This window comes from Dermatophagoides farinae, chromosome 7 (genome assembly GCF_024713945.1).
Source record: "Dermatophagoides farinae isolate YC_2012a chromosome 7, ASM2471394v1, whole genome shotgun sequence".
NCBI classification, from domain to species: Eukaryota; Metazoa; Arthropoda; class Arachnida; order Sarcoptiformes; family Pyroglyphidae; genus Dermatophagoides; species Dermatophagoides farinae.
The window spans coordinates 3,935,324-3,954,676 of NC_134683.1; the positions used below are offsets into that span (position 1 = coordinate 3,935,324).

Sequence of the window (19,353 nt, forward strand, 5' to 3'; positions counted from 1 at the left end):
CAGTTTTTGGTTGTTCTTTTGGTTTTTCTTCTTCAACAACAATTTTTGTGCTTGATTTTCGGCGAACAATTTTTTTCGGTTTATCTTCTTTGGGCTTTAATTGGTTCCTGCAGTTCAGGTTTTTCTTCATCAATCTGTGGTTTTTGTTCCACTATTTCGGCAGTGGAAATAATTTTCGGTTCATCAGTCTTTTCTTTTTTCAATTGAATAATCTCTTCCACAATCGATTCGTCGACAGTTGGTTTCAATTTGATTACCTCTTCAACCGTAGTTTCGTCTTCAGGTTGTTCGATTGTTGGTTTTTGCAATTTTACAATTTCCACAACAGTTGTTTCATCGGGTTTCATTGGTTTTTCCTCTTCCATAATATCTGGTTTCGATTTTCGTTTGATGCTGAGTTTTTTCTTTTTCTTTTCTTCAACTACTGTCGTTTCGATTTTTTCCTCTTCCTTGAGTTCAGATTTCTCTTCAGGTTGTTCTTCTGGTGCTGGTTTTTCTTTTTCTGGTTCCAGTGGCTGTTTTTCTTCACCTGGTAATTCAATAACTTCTTCACTTACTTTGAACTCTGTTTCTTCTTCGACATCTTTATCTTTTTTGATTGCTTCTGGTACAGACTCTTTTTTTCGTTTTAATTTCTTAACCGTTGTTGTTTTTGTTTCAATTTCGGTGGCAATTTCCTCAATTTGTGGTTTTAATTTCTTCTTCGGGTGTCGGTTCGGTAACCGTTTCTTCAATCGGTTTCAATTGAACTGTTTCTTCAGTTCTAGGTTCTTCGGGTTTTTCTTCCGATGGAATTTCAATAATTTCTTCAGTAACGGTAATTTTTGTTTCATCATCAACATGTTTATCATCGGGAATTTCTTCTGGTTGTGATTGTAACGATTCTTCTGGTTGTCGTTCAGGCTTCTCGATTTTTATTGTTTCAACTTCAACAGGTGATTCTTTCGAAATTTCCTCCTTTTCGACCTTTTCGTCTTCTGGTTTCACTTCAGGTTGTGATGATTTTCGTCTAATAATTTTTTTCGATGGTCTTTTTGGCTTACCTTCTTCTTGTGGTTCTGGTTTGATTTCTTCTTTCTCCGGCACTGGTGGTTTGTCTTCGTCTTTGATTGGTTCAACTTTTTCTTCTGGCCGTTTTTCTTCACCCGGTAATTCAATGATTTCTTCAGTCACTTTTACTGTTGTTTCTTCGATCACTTCTTTACGATCTTCTTCTTTCACTTCGGATTTTGAATCTTTACGTTTTGATTTTTTTATCACTTTTGTTGTTTCAATTTCAACTGTAGATTGTTGAATTTCTTCTGGTTTGATTTCATCAACATCTTTTTCGGGTTTTGTTTCTTCAATAATTTCTTCTTTTGGTTTCAAATCAATCATCACTTCTTCAGTGGTAGCAACAACTTGTTCAGGTTTCTCTTCATCAGGTTGTGATGATTTACGTCGGATAATTTTTTTCGATGGTCTTTTTGGTTTACCTATTTCTTCTTCGGGTTTTGATTCTTCTTCTTTTGTTGGTTGTTCCTGTGCTGGTTTTTCTTCGCCAACCATATGAGTTTCATCTTTTGGTTTTTCCATTGGTTTTTTCTCGATATCAGCAGGCATTTCAATTACTTCCTCTGAAACAATGACTTTTGCGTCGGTTTCAACGTCTTTATCTTCATCCATAGGTTTTTCAACCGTTGTTGGCTGTGATTCTCGACGTTTTGGTTTTTTCACTGATTTTTTTGTTTCAACGTCGATTTTGGATTCTTCGAGTTCGGGTTTAGTTTCTTCTTCTGGTTTTTGTTCATCGATGATCGCCTCTTTTGGCTTCAAATCGATTACTTCTTCAGTGGTAACAACTTGTTCAGGTTGTTTTTCTTCATCAACGACATCTGGTTTCGATTTTCGTCTTATGACTTTTTTCGATGGTTTCTTTGGTTTACCTTCTTCTTCATCTTTGGGTTTTTCTTCTTCCGTTATCTTTTCCTCAGGCTTTTCTTCTTCCGTTATCTTTTCTTCTTCATCTTTGGGTTTTTCTTCTTCCGTTATCTTTTCCTCAGGCTTTTCTTCTTCCGTTATCTTTTCTTCGGGTTTTTCTTCTGGTTTTTGTTCTTCACCAGGTAATTCAATGATTTCTTCAGTAACTGTTACTTTGGTTTCTTCTGCTACATCTTTGTCCTCTGTAGTAGGTTGTTGTTCCATTTTTGTTTTCGATTCACGACGTTTTGGTTTTTTCACAGATTTTTTTGTTTCAACATCGATTTTAGATTCTTCGAGTTCTGGTTTAGTTTCTTCTTCTGGTTTTTGTTCATCGATGATCGCCTCTTTTGGCTTCAAATCGATCACTTCTTCAGTGGTAACAACTTGTTCTGGTTGTTTTTCTTCTTCTTGGATTTCTGGTTTCGATTTTCGTCGTATTTTCTTCGATGGTTTCTTTGGTTTACCTTCTTCTTCTTCTTTGGGTTTTTCTTCCATTTCAGATATTTGTTCTTCCTGTTGTTTTTCTTCATCCGGTTTTTGATCATCACCCGGTAATTCAATCACTTGTTCAGTTACTATTACTTTGGTTTCTTCTTCTACATCCGGTTTATCCGCTTTCGGTTGTTCTAATTCTGTTTTTGATTCAGAACGTTTTGATTTTTTCACCGATTTTTTTGTTTCAACTTCGATTTTGGATTCTTCAAGTTCAGGTTTAGTTTCTTTTTCTGGTTTTTGTTCATCGACGATCGCCTCTTTTGGTTTCAAGTCGATCACTTCTTCCGTGACAATGGGTTTTTGTTCGTCGACAACATCTGGTTTAGATTTTCGTCTTATGACTTTTTTCGATGGTTTCTTTGGTTTACCTTCTTCTTCGGGTTTTTCTTCAGTAATGGGAATTTCTTCTTCTTTTGGTTGTTGTTCGGGTTTTTTCTCATCACCAGCAAGTTCAATGATTTCTTCAGAAACTGTAACACTAGTCTCTTCTTCAATGCCGGTACCTTCTTCTTTGCTTTCTTCAATTTGTGGTTGAGATTCACGTCGTTTAGATTTTTTCAACGATTTTTTTGTTTCAACATCAATTCTAGATTCATCGATTTCCGGCTTGATTTCATCCACCGGCATTTGTTCTTCAATCAATTCATCTTTTGGTTTCAATTCAATCATTTCTTCGGTAATAACCGGTTTTGTTTCTTCTACAGGCATTTTTTCAATTTCTGGTTTCAATGATTCTCGTTTTTCTTTCTTTGATTTTTTCTTTTCTTTTGGTTTTTCGGGAATTTCTTTTTCATCATGTTCGGGTTTCTTTTCTTCTTCATCGAATTCGGTTTTTTCTTCTGGATGTTTCGGTTCGCCCGGTAATTCTATCACTTCTTCGGTGACAATAACTTTAGTTTCTTCTTCAACGTCTTTCGGCTGTTCTTTTGGTTCCTCCAATTCAGTTTTCGATTCACGACGTTTAATTTTCTTCTTTTCAGTCTTTTTCTCAACAGTTTCAACATCAATTGTTGATTCTATATCTGGTTGAATCACATCTTCTTCTTGTGGTTTCGGTTCTTCAATGATTTCATCTTTTGGTTTCAATTCAATCAGTTGTTCAGTCACCATTGTTTCAATTGGTTGTTTTTCTTGTTCTTCTTCAACAACGACATCTGGTTTTGATTTTCTTCGAATCACTTTTTTCTTTGATGGTTTCTTTGGTTTACCACCAACATCTTCTTCTTCTTCTTTGGCAATGATTGTTTCTTCTGGTTTTTCATCCATCGTTGGTTTCGATTCTGTCCATTCTTCCGTTTCAATTGGTTTTTCTTCCATTGGTAATTCAATAATTTCTTCTGATACAGTTATTTTAGTTTCTTCCACCATGTCTTTAGTTTCAGTTTCTTCCATTTTTGTTATCGATTCTTTACGTTTTGATTTTTTGCTCATTTTCTTTGTTGTTGTTGTTGTTGTTTCAACATCCACTTTTGCTTCATCAAGTTCTGGTTTGATTTCATCTTTGTCTGGCTTTTCTTCTTCGACAAGCTCATCTTTGGATTTCAGTTCAATCAATTCTTCAGTGATGATTGTTTCAGGTTGTTTTTCTTTGTCTTCTTCCACAATTTCTGGTTTCGATTTTCGTCTTATGACTTTTTTCGATGGTTTTTTTGGTTTCCCTTCATCTTTGATTTGAGGTTCCTCAGTTTCCTCTTCGATTGGTTTTTGTTCTTCAGGCTGTTTCAATTTGTTCGTCTTCTTTTGGTTTATCTTCAGGTTGTGATTTCACTGATGGTTTTTTCGGCTTCTGTTTTTCATCATCTTCATCTTCTTCTTTGAGTTGTTTCTCTTCACCCGGTAATTCAATCACTTCTTCAGTAACAATTATTTCGGTTTTTTCATCAATTTCTTTTTCATCTCTTGGTTGCTGCTGTTCTACTTCTGTTTTTGATTCATGACGTTTTGATTTTTTCACCATCTTTTTCGTTGTTTCCACATCAATTTTTGATTCAATTTTATCGGGTTTTATTTCTTCTTCTCCTATTTCGGGTAATTTTTCTTCAATTATTTCATCTTTTGGTTTCAATTCGATCATTTCTTCAGTGACAACCGTAATCGGTTCCTCAGGTTTATCTTCATCAACGACATCTGGTTTCGATTTTCGTCGTATTTTCTTGGATGGTTTCTTTGGTTTACCTTCTTCTTCAGGCTTCACTTCTTCCGTTATCTTTTCCTCAGGTATTTCTTCTTCTGGTTTCTGTTCTTCACCAGGTAATTCAATGAATTCTTCAGTAACTGTTACTTTGGTTTCTTCTGTTACATCTTTGTCCTCTGTAGGCTGCTGTTCAGATTCTGCTTTTGATTCACGACGTTTTGGTTTTTTCACAGATTTTTTCGTTTCAACATCGATTTTGGATTCTTCAAATTCAGGTTTAATTTCTTCTTCTGGCATTTGTTCATCGATAATTTCCTCTTTTGGTTTCAAATCGATCACTTCTTCAGTGGTAACAACTTGTTCGGGTTGTTTTTCTTCTTCTTGGATTTCTGGTTTCGATTTTCGTCGTATTTTCTTTGATGGTTTCTTTGGTTTACCTTGATCAGGAATTTCGTCTTGAGGTTTTATCTCATCTGGTTTTTGTTCTTCACCAGGAAGTTCGATTATTTCTTCAGTAACTGTGACTTTTGTTTCTTCAATAATTTCTTTATCATCTTCTCCACTTTCTTGTGATTTTGTAATCGATACTTTTCGTTTAGATTTTTTCACAGTCTTTTTCACTGTTTCAACATCAACTGTTGATTCGACTTCATCAAGTTTGATTTCATCTTCTGGTTTTTCATCTAAGATTTCTTCTTTTGGTTTCAAGTCAATCAATTCTTCAGTGACAATTGGTTTCACTGGTTGTTCTTCAGTAACATCATCTGGTTTCGATTTACGACGAATTACTTTCTTTGAAGGCTTCTTCTTTGGCTTACCTTCTTCGGATTTCTCTTCTGGAATTTCTTCTTCTGGTTTTTCTTCTGGAATATCTTCTTCTGGTTTCTGTTCTTCACCAGGAAGTTCGATTATTTCTTCCGATACAGTAACTTGTGTTTCTTCCGTGATTTCTTTATCTTCCTCACCTTCCTGCAATTTGGTTGCTGAATCTTTACGTATTGATTTTTTAATCGTTTTCTTTGTTGTCTCAATGCCTATTTTAGATTCATCAAGTTCTGGTTTAAATTCATCTTCGGACTTTTCATCGATAATTTCGTCTTTCGGTTTCAATTCTATCAATTCTTCAGTTACAATCGGTTTTTCCGTTTGTTCTTCAGTTATTTCTGGTTTAGATTTACGTCGTATTTTCTTTGATGGTTTTTTTGGTTTGCCTTCTTCTTTTGGTTTTTCTTCACTTTCATCTTCTGGTTTCTGTTCTTCATCAGGTAATTCGATAATTTCTTCAGTGACTGTAATTTGTGTTTCTTCCGTAATTTCTTTATCTTCTTCACTTTCCTGTTGTTTTGTTATTGAATCTTTTCGTTTCGATTTTTTGCTCATTTTCTTTGTTGTTGTTGTATCAACATCCACTTTGGCTTCTTCAAGTTCTGGTTGAATCTCATCTTCAGGTTTTTGTTCTTCAACAAGTTCGTCTTTTGGTTTCAATTCAATCAATTCTTCGGTAACCACTGATTTTTCTGGTTGTTCTTCAGTAATTTCTGGTTTAGATTTACGTCGAATCACTTTTTTCTTTGAAGGTTTTTTCGGTTTACCTTCTTCAGGTTTTTCTTCTGAAATCTCTTCCTCTGGTTTCTGCTGTTCTTCACCAGGAAGTTCAATAACTTCTTCCGATACAGTAACTTGTGAATCTTCAGTTACTTCTTTATCTTGTTCACCTTCTTGTAGTTCGGTCACTGAATCTTTTCGTTTCGATTTTTTCACAGTCTTTTTCACTGTTTCAACATCTATTTTAGACTCATCAAGTTCTGGTTTGAATTCATCTTCTGGTTTTTCTTCTACGATTTCGTCTTTTGGTTTCAAGTCAATCAATTCTTCAGTTACAATTGGTTTTTCTGGTTGTTCTTCAGTAATTTCTGGTTTAGATTTACGTCGAATCACTTTTTTCTTTGATGGTTTCTTTGGTTTACCTTCTTCTTTTGGTTTTTCTTCAGTTTCATCTTCTGGTTTTTGCTCTTCATCTGGAAGTTCAATAACTTCTTCAGTGACTGTAATTTGTGTTTCTTCCGTAATTTCTTTATCAACATCACCTTCCTGTAATTTGGTTGCTGAATCTTTACGTTTCGACTTTTTAATCGTTTTCTTTGTTGTTTCAACATCCACTTTGGTTTGTTCAAGTTCTTGTTGGATTTCTTCTTCTGGTTTTTGTTCATCAACAAGTTCGTCTTTTGGTTTCAATTCGATTAATTCTTCAGTGACAATTGGCTGTTTTTCTTCTTCATCAACGACATCTGGTTTTGATTTTCGTCGTATTTTCTTCGAAGGTTTCTTCTTTGGTTTACCTTCTTCGGGTTTCTCTTCTGAGATTTCTTCTTCTGGTTTTTGCTCTTCATCTGGAAGTTCGATTATTTCTTCCGATACGGTAACTTGTGTCTCTTCAGTTACTTCTTTATCTTCTTTACTTTCTTCCAATTCTGTAGTTACAGATTCTTTGCGTTTGGATTTTTTCACTGATTTTTTGGTTTCAAATTCGATTTTGGATTCTTCAAGTTCAGGCTGAATTTCTTCTTCCTGTTTTTCTTCATCGAAAACCTCATCTTTTGGTTTCAATTCAATCAATTCTTCGGTCATGACTGGTGTTTTACTTTCATCCATCTTTTCTTCAGAGACATCTGGCTTCGATTTTCGTCGAATCACTTTTTTCTTTGATGGTTTTTTCGGTCTACCTTCTTCTTCTGGTTTTTCTTCATTTTCCGCCATCTTTTGCTCGGGTTTTTCTTCTTCAGGTTTCTGCTGTTCTTCACCAGGAAGTTCAATAACTTCTTCAGTTGCTGTAATTTGTGTTTCTTCAATGAATTCTTTATCTTCTTCACCCTCTTGTACTTTGGTCACTGAATCTTTTCGTTTGGATTTTTTCACTGTCTTTTTTGTTGTTTCAACATCAACTGTTGATTCGACTTCATCGGGTTTTATTTCTTTTTCTTCTGACAATTTTTCATCAATAATTTCATCTTTGGGTTTCAAGTCAATCAATTCTTCGGTTACAACCGGTTTTTCAGGTTTATCTTCAGTGATATCGTCAGGTTTCGATTTACGTCGAATTTTCTTTGATGGTTTCTTCTTTGGTTTTTCTTCTTCTGGTTGTTTCTCTTCTGGAATTTCTTCCGGTTCTTCTTGCACTTCATCCGGTAATTCGATAATTTCTTCTGTCACTGTTACCTGTGTTTTTTCTTCCATTTCTTTTTCGGGTTTTGTTTCATCTAATTGTGTTAGCGATTCTCTACGTTTTGGTTTTTTAACCGATTTTTTAGTTTTAATTTCAATTTTTGATTCATCCATTTCGGGTTTAATTTCAGCATCATCAACAGATTTTTGTTCTTCAACCACAGATTCATCGGCTGATTTCAGTTCGATAAATTCTTCAGTTATCACTGGTTCATCAACATCTTTGATTTCTTCAACAATTTCCGGTTTAGATTTACGTCGAATTTTCTTCGATGAAGATTTTTTCGGTTTACCTTCTTCGAGTTGCTGCTGCTGTTCTTCAGGTTTTTCTTGTTCATCTGGTAGTTCAATTATTTCTTCAGTTACGGTAACCGTGGTCTCTTCCGAAATATCTTTCTGATCAATTGTTTCCTCAATGCATGTTGGTTGTGATTTTCGACGTTTTGGTTTTTCACTCACTTTTTTCATTGTCACAACATCAACGGTATGTTCAATGTCCGGTTGAATTTCATCTTCTGGTCGTTGTTCATCGATATCGAATGTTTTCAAATCAATTGTTTCTTCCGTCGTTGTAACAGCATCTTTTTCTTCAGGCTGTTGTAATTCTTCTGTTGGTTTCTGGTGAAGAATTTCCTTTTCTTTTGGTTTTAATTTTTTCACACCTTTTTTCTTTTCTTTAGTTATTTCTTCGGTCGTAATTTCTATGTCTTCAATTTCATCTGCATCTTTTTCAGCTGGATATTCTTCCATAGTGACGGTTGTTTCCTTTTCGTCTTCAGGTTGTTCATCTTCGGTTACTTTTTTCGATATAATTTCTGGCTCTAATTTTTCCGCCATTACATCGGCTGGTTTCTTATCTTTTTTCAATTTTTTCGGTGTTTTTGTGATTTCTTCAGTTTCTTCTTCAGGACTAGATTCCCTTTTGATTGGCTGATCTTCTTCTTCTTCAGCCAATAACAATGAATCTGGTTTTGATTTACGTCTTTTAACTTTTTTCGATGGTTTTTTTGGTTTTCCTTCTTCGGGTTTTTCTTCAATCTCCTCTTCAGGTTTCAATTCTTCACCAAGAAATTCTATAATCTCTTCGGTTATTGTAATTTCAGTTTCTTCTTCAAATTCTGTTTCTTCTTCAAATTCTGTTTCTTCTTTTGGTTGTTCCAATTCTGATTTCGATTCGCGACGTTTAGTTTTCTTTTTCACAGTCTTTTTCACTGTTTCAACATCCACTGTTGATTCAACAGCATCGGGTTTGATTTCATCTTCTGGTTTTTCATCTAAGATATCTTCTTTTGGTTTCATTTCAATTTGTTCTTCGGTGACAACCGAAATCGGTTCCTTTGGTTGTTCTTCAGTAACATCATCTGGTTTCGATTTACGTCGAATTACTTTTTTCTTTGATGGTTTCTTTAGTTTACCTTCTTCAGGTTTCCCTTCTGGAATTTCTTCTTCTGGTTTTTGTTCTTCATCTGGAAGTTCAATAACTTCTTCAGTGACTGTAATTTGTGTTTCTTCCGTAATTTCTTTATCTTCTTCACCTTCCTGTAGTTTGGTTGCTGAATCTTTAGGTTTCGACTTTTTAATCGTTTTCTTTGTTGTTTCAACATCCACTTTGGTTTGTTCAAGTTCTGGTTGGATTTCTTCTTCTGGTTTTTGTTCTTCGACAAATTCGTCTTTTGGTTTCAATTCGATTAATTCTTCAGTGACAATTGGTTGTTTTTCTTCTTCATCAACGACATCTGGCTTCGATTTTCGTCGAATCACTTTTTTCTTTGATGGTTTTTTCGGCTTACCTTCTTCTTCTGGTTTTTCTTCATCTTCCGCCATCTTTTCCACGGGTTTTTCTTCTTCAGGTTTCTGCTGTTCTTCACCAGGAAGTTCAATAACTTCTTCAGTGACTGTAACTTGTGTTTCTTCAATGATTTCTTTATCTTCTTCACTTTCCTGTAATTTGGTTGCTGAATCTTTTCGTTTAGACTTTTTCACTGTCTTTTTTGTTGTTTCATCATCCACTATGGCTTCTATTTCCGGTCGCGTTTCATCTTCTTGCTTTTCTTCATCAAAAAGCTCATCTTTTGGTTTCAATTCAATCAATTCTTCGGTCATGACTGGTTTTTTACTTTCATCCATCTTTTCTTCAGCGACATCTGGTTTCGATTTACGTCGAATTACTTTTTTCTTTGATGGTTTTTTTGGTTTACCTTCTTCAGGTTTTTCTTCTGGAATCTCTTCTTCTGGTTTTTGTTCTTCACCAGGAAGTTCGATTATTTCTTCCGATACAGTAACTTGTGTATCTTCAGTTACTTCTTTATCTTCTTCACCTTCCTGTAGTTCGGTCACTGAATCTTTTCGTTTTGATTTTTTCACAGTCTTTTTCACTGTTTCAACATCTATTTTAGACTCATCAAGTTCTGGTTTGATTTCATCTTCTGGTTTTTCTTCTACGATTTCGTCTTTTGGTTTCAATTCGATTAATTCTTCAGTTAAAATTGGTTTCTCTGGTTGTTCTTCGGTAACATCATCTGGTTTCGATTTACGACGAATTACTTTCTTTGAAGGCTTCTTCTTTGTTTTTCCTTTTTCTTCTGGTTTTTCTTCAGTTTTATCTTCTTCTGGTTTCTTTTCTTCATCAGGTAATTCGATAATTTCTTCAGTTACTGTAATTTGTGTTTCTTCCGTAATTTCTTTATCTTCTTCTGTTTCCTGTGGTTTTGTTACTGAATCTTTTTGTTTCGATTTTTTCACAGTCTTTTTGACTGTTTCAACATCTATTTTAGATTCATCAAGTTCTGGTTGAATTTCATCTTCAGGTTTTTGTTCTTCAAAAAGTTCGTCTTTTGGTTTCAAGTCAATCAATTCTTCGGTAACCACTGGTTTTTCTGGTTGTTCTTCAGTAATTTCTGGTTTGGATTTTCGTCTGATGACTTTTTTCTTTGAAGGTTTTTTCGGTTTACCTTCTTCGGGTTTCTCTTCTGGAATTTCTTTCCCTGGTTTTTGCACTTCATCAGGAAGTTCGATTATTTCTTCAGTAAATGTGACTTTTGTTTCTTCAATAATTTCTTTTTCCTCGGCTTCCTGTAATTCTGCTGTTGGTTCTTTTGGTTTTGTTAATTTTTTAACCAATTTTTTCTTGGTTTCAACGCCAACTTCGGATTCAATATCAGGTTGTATCTCTTCTTCAGGAGCTTGTTCCTCGAGAATTTCATCGGTTGGTTTCAAGGCAATCACTTCTTCTGTTGTGACTTTTGTCTCCTCTTCGGGTTTAATTTCCAAGGCATCTGGTTTAGATTTTCGTCTGATGACTTTTTTCTTTTTCGGTTTTTCTTTATCTTCATCTGGTTTAGTTTCATCTTCTGGTTTTTCGACTTCTTCATCTGGTAATTCGATGATTTCCTCAGTCACAATGACTGTAGTTTCTTCGGTTATTTCTTTTTCATCGGCATCATGCAATTCAGCTGTTGGTTCTTTTGGTTTAGTCAATTTTTTCTTTGTTTCAACTCCAACTTCGGATTCAATATCAGGTTGAATTTCATCTTCTAGAGCTTTTTCTTCCAAAATTTCATCTGATGGTTTCAAGTCAATCATTTCTTCAGTGATTGCTTTTTCATCATCCTCAGTAGGTTTTTTGTGTTTCAATTTTTTCGGTTTTTTAGATTTTGTATCTTCTTCGTGCATTTCGTCTTTTTCTTCTGGTTTCTTTTCTTCTTCTTCGTCTTCAACTTTGATTTTGGATTTTTTAACCTTTTTGAGGACAGTCTTTTTGCCTTCTGGTGTTTCAATCTCCTCTATTGATTCCGTGATTTCTTCTGGTTTATCTTCTTCTTCAACGAGTTCAATTTTATCAGTGATTGGTGTGGCTTCATCAGTTTTCTTTGTCTTTTTCACTTTTTTGACAACTTTCTTTTTACCTTCTGGTGTATCGATTTCTTGAACAGTTTCAATGATTTCCGTTGTTTCACTTTCACTGGGCTGTTCAGGTATAACTTCTTCATCTTTCTCTTCTTTAGGTTTTTTGTCTTTTTTGACTTTTCGGATAACTTTTTCAGGTTTGTCATACTGATCGAGTATGATTTCATCTTCTGGTTCTTCTTTATACTCGATCGGTTGTTGATCTTCAGGCTTTTTGATTTTCTTGATTTTGTGCGCTTTTTTCTTCTTGCCTTCGATTATTTCAACTGTTGGAATTGATTCAATAACTTCATAAATTTCGATCACTTCAATCACTTGTTCTACGATCTGTTTCTTTACTTTTTTCTTCTTTTTTGGCTTTTCTTCATCTTTATCTGGTTTAGTTTCAACTTCTTCATCAGGAATTTCGATGATTTCTTCAGTCACCGTGATTGTTGTTTCTTCTGTAATTTCTTTTTGTTCGGGTTCTTCCTGTAAATCAGTTGTTGGTTCTTTTGGTTTCGTTAATTTTTTAACCAATTTTTTCTTGGTTTCTACGCCAACTTCGGATTCAATGTCAGGTTGAATTTCATCTTCTGGAGCTTGTTCCTCGAGAATTTCATCTGTTGGTTTCAAGGCAATCATTTCTTCAGTGATTGCTTTTTCTTCATCCTCAGTAGGTGTTTTGGGTTTCAACTTTTTCGGTTTTTTAGGTTTTGTTTCTTCTTCTGGTTTCTTTTCTTCTTCGTCGTCTTCAACTTTGATTTTGGATTTTTTAACCTTTTTGAGGACAGTCTTTTTGCCTTCTGGTGTTTCAAACTCTTCTATTGATTCGGTGATTACTTCTGACTTATCTTCTTCTTCAACGGGCTTTATTTCATCACTAGTTGTTGTTTCTTTGGTTTTCTTTACCTTTTTGACAACTTTTTTCTTTCCTTCCGGAGTCTCAATCTCTTGGATCGTTTCAATCAGCTGCTCCGTTGTTTCAGTTTCAGTCAGCTGCTCTGGTTTTTCCTCTTTAGGTTTTTTGTCTTTTTTGACTTTTCGAATAACTTTTTCAGGTTTGTCATACTGATCGAGTATGATTTGATCTTCTGGTTCTTCTTTATATTCAATCGGTTCAATGGCTTCTGGTTTTTTAATTTTCTTGATTTTATGAACCTTTTTCTTTTGGCCATCAACTTGTTCAATTGCTGGAATTGATTCAACTACTTCATAGATTTCGATCACTTCAATCACTTGTTCTGTGATTTGTTTCTTTACTTTTTTCTTCTTTTTTGGTTTATCTTCATCGGTTTTCGTTTCATCTTCTGGTTTTTCGACTTCTTCATCTGGTAATTCGATGATTTCTTCAGTCACAATGACTGTAGTTTCTTCGGTTATTTCTTTTTCATCAGCTTCATGTAAATCAGCTGATGGTTCTTTTGGCTTAGTCAATTTTTTAACCAATTTTTTCTTGGTTTCAACGCCAACTTCTGATTCAATATCAGGTTGTATCTCTTCTTCAGGAGCTTGTTCCTCAAGAATTTCATCGGTTGATTTCAAGGCAATCACTTCTTCAGTGATGACTTTATCCTCATCTTCTGGTTTTTCCGTTGGTTTTTTAGGTTTCAATTTCTTTGTTTTCTTTGGTTTTTCTTCTACCAATTGTTCATCAATTTCAGGCTTGGTTTCGTCTTCAGGTTTTATAGGTTCGTCTTTTCCTTCAATTACATTCTCCTCTTCTTTTTCAGGTTTATCTTCCTCTTCGACAACTTCATCTCCAGTTTTAGTTTCACCTTTCACAATATCATCTTGTCGTTTTGGTTTTATTTTTTTGAAGCCTTTCTTTTTCTCTTTAGTTATTTCTTCACTAGTGATTTCAATGTCAACCAATTCGGTTTTTTCAATTTCACCAGGTTCTTCGGTCGTTTCTTCAGGTGAAGCTTTTTCAAATGTTTCGGTTTCATCGATTTCTTTAGTTTCAACTTCAGGCTGTAATTCTTCTGTTTCATCTTCAGGTTTCTTATCTTTTTTGGTTTTCTTCGTTGGTCTTTTTTCATCTTTCAATTTATCCACAACTTTTTCTTCCTCTGCCATTTCTGAAGGTTTTTCTAGTTTCTCTTCTTCCATCACATCTGGTTTAGATTTTCGTCTGATGACTTTTTTCTTTTTCGGTTTATCTTCTACTGGTTTTGTTTCGTCTTCTGGTTTTTCTTCTTCTTCATCTGGTAGTTCGATGATTTCCTCGGTGACAGTGACTGTTCTTTCTTCGGTTATTTCTTTTTCATCGACTTCTTGCAATTCAAATTTTTGTTCTTTTGGTTTAGTCAATTTTTTCACCAATTTTTTCTTGGTTTCAACGCCAACTTCGGATTCAATATCAGGTTGTATCTCTTCTTCAGGAGCTTGTTCCTCGAGAATTTCATCGGTTGGTTTCAAGGCAATCATTTTTTCAGTGGTTTCTTTTTCATCATCCTCAGTAGGTTTTTTGGGTTTTATTGTTTTTGGCTTTTTCGCCTTTGTTTTTTCTTCTGGTTTCATTTCTTCTTCTTCTTCAACTTTGATTTTAGATTTCTTCACCTTTTTGATTACAGTCTTTTTACCTTCTGGTGTTTCAATCTCCTCTATTGATTCCGTGATTTCTTCTGGTTTATCTTCTTCAACGAGTTCAATTTTATCAGTAATTGGAGTGGTTTCATCAGTTTTCTTTGTCTTTTTCACTTTTTTGACAACTTTCTTTTTACCTTCTGGTGTGTCGATTTCTTGAACAGTTTCAATGATCTCCGTTGTTTCAGTGATTTCACTTTCACTGGGCTGTTCTGGTTTAACTTCTTCATCTAGCTCTTCTTTAGGTTTTTTATCTTTTTTGACTTTTCGGATAACCTTTTCTGGTTTATCTTCTGAATCCAGAATTATCTGGTCTTCTGGTTCTTCTTTGTACTCGATCGGTTGTTGGTCTTCAGGCTTTTTGATTTTCTTGATTTTGTGCACTTTTTTCTTCTTTCCTTCGATTAGTTCAACTGTTGGAATTGATTCAACTACTTCATAGATTTCGATCACTTCAATCACTTGTTCTGTGATTTGTTTCTTTACTTTTTTCTTCTTTTTTGGCTTTTCTTCATCTTTATCTGGTTTAGTTTCAACTTCTTCATCTGGAAGTTCAATAATTTCTTCAGTCACAGTGACTGTTGTTTCTTCGGTTATTTCTTTTTCCCCGGCTTCCTGTAATTCTGCTGTTGGTTCTTTTGGTTTAGTCAATTTTTTAACCAATTTTTTCTTTGTTTCAACGCCAACTTCGGATTCAATGTCAGGCTGAATTTCATCTTCTGGAGCTTTTTCTTCCAAAATTTCATCGGTTGGCTTTATAGAAATCACTTCTTCTGTTGTGACTTTTGTCTCCTCTTTGGGTTTAGTTTCCAAAGCATCTGGTTTAGATTTTCGTCTGATGACTTTTTTCTTTTTTGGCTTTTCTTTATCTTCAACTGGTTTTGTTTCATCTTCCGGTTTTTGTTCTTCATCAGGAAGTTCGATGATTTCTTCAGTCACTGTTACTGTTGTTTCTTCGGTTATTTCTTTTTCATCGGCATCCTGCAATTCAGCTGTTGATGCTTTTGGTTTCGTTAATTTTTTAACCAATTTTTTCTTTGTTTCAACACCTACTTCGGATTCAATGCCGGGCTGAATTTCATCTTCTGGAGCTTGTTGCTCGAGAATTTCATCTGTTGGTTTCAAGGCAATCAATTCTTCAGTGATGATTTTTGTCTCATCATCGGGTTTAGTTTCCAATGCATCTGGTTTGGATTTTCGTCTGATGACTTTTTTCTTTGAAGGTTTTTTCGGTTTACCTTCTTCGGGTTTCTCTTCTGGAATTTCTTCTTCTGGTTTTTGCTCTTCATCAGGAAGTTCGATGATTTCCTCGGTGACAGTGACTGTTGTTTCTTCGGTTATTTCTTTTTCATCGGCATCCTGCAATTCAGCTGTTGGTGCTTTTGGTTTCGTTAATTTTTTAACCAATTTTTTCTTGGTTTCAACACCTACTTCGGATTCAATGTCAGGTTGAATTTCATCTTCTGGAGCTTGTTCCTCGAGAATTTCATCTGTTGGTTTCAAGTCAATCATTTCTTCAGTGATTGCTTTTTCATCATCCTCAGTATGTGTTTTGGATTTAAACTTTTTCGGTTTTTTATGTTTCATTTCTTCTTTTTCTTCAATTTGGATTTTGGATTTTTTAACCTTTTTGAGGACAGTCTTTTTACCTTCTGGTGTTTCAATCTCTTCGATCGTTTCGACAACTTCTGGTTCATCTTTTTCAACAGATTTTTCATCTTCCATTGGTTTCATCTCTTCAGTTTTCTTTGTCTTTTTGACTTTTTTGACAACTTTCTTTTTACCTTCTGGTGTATCGATTTCTTGAACAGTTTCAATGATTTCCGTTGTTTCACTTTCACTGGGCTGTTCAGGTATAACTTCTTCATCTTTCTCTTCTTTAGGTTTTTTGTCTTTTTTGACTTTTCGGATAACCTTTTCTGGTTTATCTTCTGCATCCAGAATCACTTGATCTTCTGGTTCTTCTTTATACTCGATCGGTTGTTGATCTTCAGGCTTTTTGATTTTTTTGATTTTGTGCACCTTTTTCTTCTTGCCTTCGATTATTTCAACTGTTGGAATTGATTCAACAACTTCATAGATTTCAATCACTTCAATCACTTGCTCTGTGATTTGTTTCTTTACTTTTTTCTTCTTTTTTGGCTTTTCTTCATCTTTATCTGGTTTAGTTTCAGCATCTTCATCTGGTAGTTCGATGATTTCTTCAGTCACAGTGACTGTCGTTTCTTCGGTTATTTCTTTTTCATCGGCATCCTGCAATTCAGCTGTTGGTTCTTTTGGTTTCGTTAATTTTTTAACCAATTTTTTCTTTGTTTCAACTCCAACTTCGGATTCGATGTCAGGTTGTATCTCTTCTTCAGGAGCTTGTTCCTCAAGAATTTCATCGGTTGGTTTCAAGGCAATCACTTCTTCTGTTGTGACTTTTGTCTCCTCTTCGGGTTTAGCTTCCAAAGCATCTTGTTTAGATTTTCGTCTGATGACTTTTTTCTTTGAAGGTTTTTTTGGTTTACCTTCTTCGGGTTTCTCTTCTGGAATTTCTTCCTCTGGTTTTTGCTTTTCATCGGGAAATTCGATGATTTCCTCAGTCACAGTGACTATAGTTTCTTCGGTTATTTCTTTTTCCTCAGCTTCATGTAAATCAGCTGTTGGTTCTTTTGGTTTTGTTAATTTTTTAACCAATTTTTTCTTGGTTTCAACGCCAACTTCGGATTCAATATCAGGTTGTATCTCTTCTTCAGGAGCTTGTTCCTCGAGAATTTCATCGGTTGGTTTCAAGGCAATCAATTCTTCAGTGATGATTTTCGTCTCTTCATCGGTTGGTTTAGTTTCCAATGCATCTGGTTTGGATTTTCGTCTGATGACTTTTTTCTTTTTCGGTTTTTCTTTTTCATCGTGTGGCCTATCATCATCAATAGGCTTTTCATCATCTTCCCGTTTTTCTGGCTGTTCATCCGATGGCAATTCAATAATTTCTTCAAAAATTTCTGTTTTCACCTCTTCTGTCACTTCTTTTTGATCAAATCCATCTAATTCGGTAACAAATTGTTCTTTTGGTTTCATTTTCTTTATCACTTTCTTTTTTGTTTCAACATCAATTTCAGATTCAATATCTGGATGAATTTCATCTTCAATCGTTGTCTGCTTTTCTTCTTGTAATGGTAAATCATCCGTTGGTTTTAATTCAATCAAATCTTCAGTGGTAACAAATTTCGGCTTTTCTTCATCATCATCGAGTGTTGATTTTCGTCTTAAAACTTTTTTCATTTTCTTTGATTTTTTAATTTTTGTCGTTTCCGTTGGTTGATCTTCGATCAATTCCTCGCCCAGTGATTCCAATTCTTCACCCAATGATTTTAGTTGATCATCATCTTCACTGATTAATTCAATTTTTCCCGACATATCCAATCGTGATAAATCATCATCATCACCTTCAGTGAAATCTTTGATTTCTAAATCATCCAATTCAATCTGAATTTTTATATCACGTTCCTCTTGAAACAATGATACAACTGGTTTCATTGGTTTTTTCATTGGTTGCTGTTCGTTTTGATCTTCATCTTGTGATGTAACATTGATCTCTTCAATGGTTATCGATGGTTCACGTTTATCTTTTTTAGGTTTTTTCACTTTTTTCTTTGTCGGTTGTTTTTCTTCATCTTCTTTGGTTTCCGGTTTGGTTAGATCATCATCGAATACTTCAGTGGCTTGACATAATTCATCTGGAATTTTGAATGGTTTACATGTTTCAAATACAAATGTTTCTTCCGTTATTACAGATTGTGTTTCACGATGTTCTTCAATTGTTGATGGTTTATCGATCTTTTCAAATTCATCATCCGCTGTAAATTCTTCCAACATTTGATATGTTTCATATAACGGTGTTTCCGTAACGGTTGCATAACATTGACTCAGTTGTAATTTGATATTCGTACGACATTCAATTGGACACGTGGATTGTTTCATTTCATCCAATAATGATTGATCAATATTATGATCATCAATCATATGCTGTTCAAATCTGGACAATTGTTCACCAGACAATTCTAATGGAATTATGTAATCCTTGGTTTTATCAAATGCAATCACTGGTGTTACAAGATTCAATTTGATGGATATTTCTTTTGGTTTTTCTTCAGCTGATTCTGGTTGTTTTTCTTGTTGTTTATCTGGCTGCTTTCCATCATCACCATCATCACCATCGATTTTTTTCAAAACTTTTGTAAAATTTTCAAACGTTATATCATACACTGTTTGTTCGGTTATTTTCTCTGGCACCGTACTGATTGTTGTTGTTGTTGATTTTCGATTAAATGGTTCAGCAAAACAACATTCATTCAATATGATTGATTTTAAATCTTTACATTCAGCTTCATATAATAATGGCTGTACGGATTCAAGTTTTTCATCTTCAATTGGTGATATTCGTAATTCATTTGGTGATATGAATGAAGCTGCAAAAAAAAAATTCAGAAAAAAATTTCATCAAAATTCAAATTCCTATACCTGGTGTTTCTTCTTCCAAAGGTTTCGATTCTTCTTCTTTTGGTTGTTTCGATTTTTTGATTTTCTTTCCAACTTTCTGCTGTTTTACTTTTTCTTCTTCCATCACCATCATCTCTGGTTCAATCGTTATGAATTGTACTGGAATCTCTTCTTCTTGTTCGCCAACGACAATAGTTTGTTGTTGAAGTTCTGTTGGAAAAAAACCAAAAAAAAAGCGGATGTTAGCAACGTGTCTACTAATCAAGCATATCAACACTCTCAACCACACACATAATTCATAAGTTTTTTTTTCATAAAATGAAAATGACCGAGATTGGTTTTTAAATAGTGAACGGACGGGTGTGAAAAAAAAGAAACAAGATAAAAAATGATTAAAAAAATATAGAAAAAAATTGAACGAATTTTTGATAAAAATTTTTTTTCATAATTTCATAAATACCGGATTTAAAAAAACACTGGTTGCTTTCAAAAAAAGCGTTTTCCATTTTTTCTTTTTTTTTGCGCATAAACAACAACATTTTCAGATGACAATAAATAAAAATTTATATATGAAAAAGCAAAAA

General features: G+C 34.3%; 2 protein-coding genes across 2 annotated transcripts; both read right to left on the reverse strand.

Annotated features, from left to right (window-relative positions):
- Positions 1–69: 69 nt before the first annotated feature.
- On the reverse strand, positions 70–18,272 carry LOC142597681 (uncharacterized). The gene is made up of 11 exons (XM_075732729.1): positions 16,026–18,272; positions 14,689–15,812; positions 14,386–14,619; positions 13,814–14,148; positions 13,412–13,768; positions 12,938–13,330; positions 12,044–12,712; positions 9,229–11,806; positions 8,794–8,871; positions 4,531–7,749; positions 70–4,169 (listed from the first exon to the last, which is right to left on the reverse strand). The coding sequence occupies exons 1-11, from the start codon at positions 18,248–18,250 to the stop codon at positions 679–681; spliced, it is 14,703 nt and encodes a 4,900-aa protein (XP_075588844.1). The 5' UTR covers positions 18,251–18,272; the 3' UTR covers positions 70–678.
- Positions 18,273–18,317: 45 nt separating this feature from the next.
- Positions 18,318–19,016, reverse strand: LOC142597682 (uncharacterized). The gene is made up of 3 exons (XM_075732730.1): positions 18,791–19,016; positions 18,522–18,738; positions 18,318–18,330 (listed from the first exon to the last, which is right to left on the reverse strand). The coding sequence occupies exons 1-3, from the start codon at positions 18,900–18,902 to the stop codon at positions 18,318–18,320; spliced, it is 342 nt and encodes a 113-aa protein (XP_075588845.1). The 5' UTR covers positions 18,903–19,016.
- Positions 19,017–19,353: the final 337 nt, after the last annotated feature.

Excerpts from the sequence above, each read along its gene's own strand:
- LOC142597681 (XM_075732729.1), bottom strand. The coding sequence starts at position 18,250 with ATGAAACAATCCACGTGTCCAATTGAATGTCGTACGAATATCAAATTA. Across the intron at positions 7,750-8,793 it reads ATCGAAAAAAGTTAAAAGAC|AAATTCCAGAAGAGAAACAA; the intron begins GTAAATCAAAAC and ends AAGAACCGGAAG. Across the intron at positions 4,170-4,530 it reads TACGGTTGTCACTGAAGAAA|AAGAACAAAAACCAATCGAA; the intron begins TGATCGAATTGA and ends TGAAACAGCCTG.
- LOC142597682 (XM_075732730.1), bottom strand. The coding sequence starts at position 18,902 with ATGATGGTGATGGAAGAAGAAAAAGTAAAACAGCAGAAAGTTGGAAAG. Across the intron at positions 18,739-18,790 it reads TTTGGAAGAAGAAACACCAG|CTTCATTCATATCACCAAAT; the intron begins GTATAGGAATTT and ends TTTTTTTTGCAG.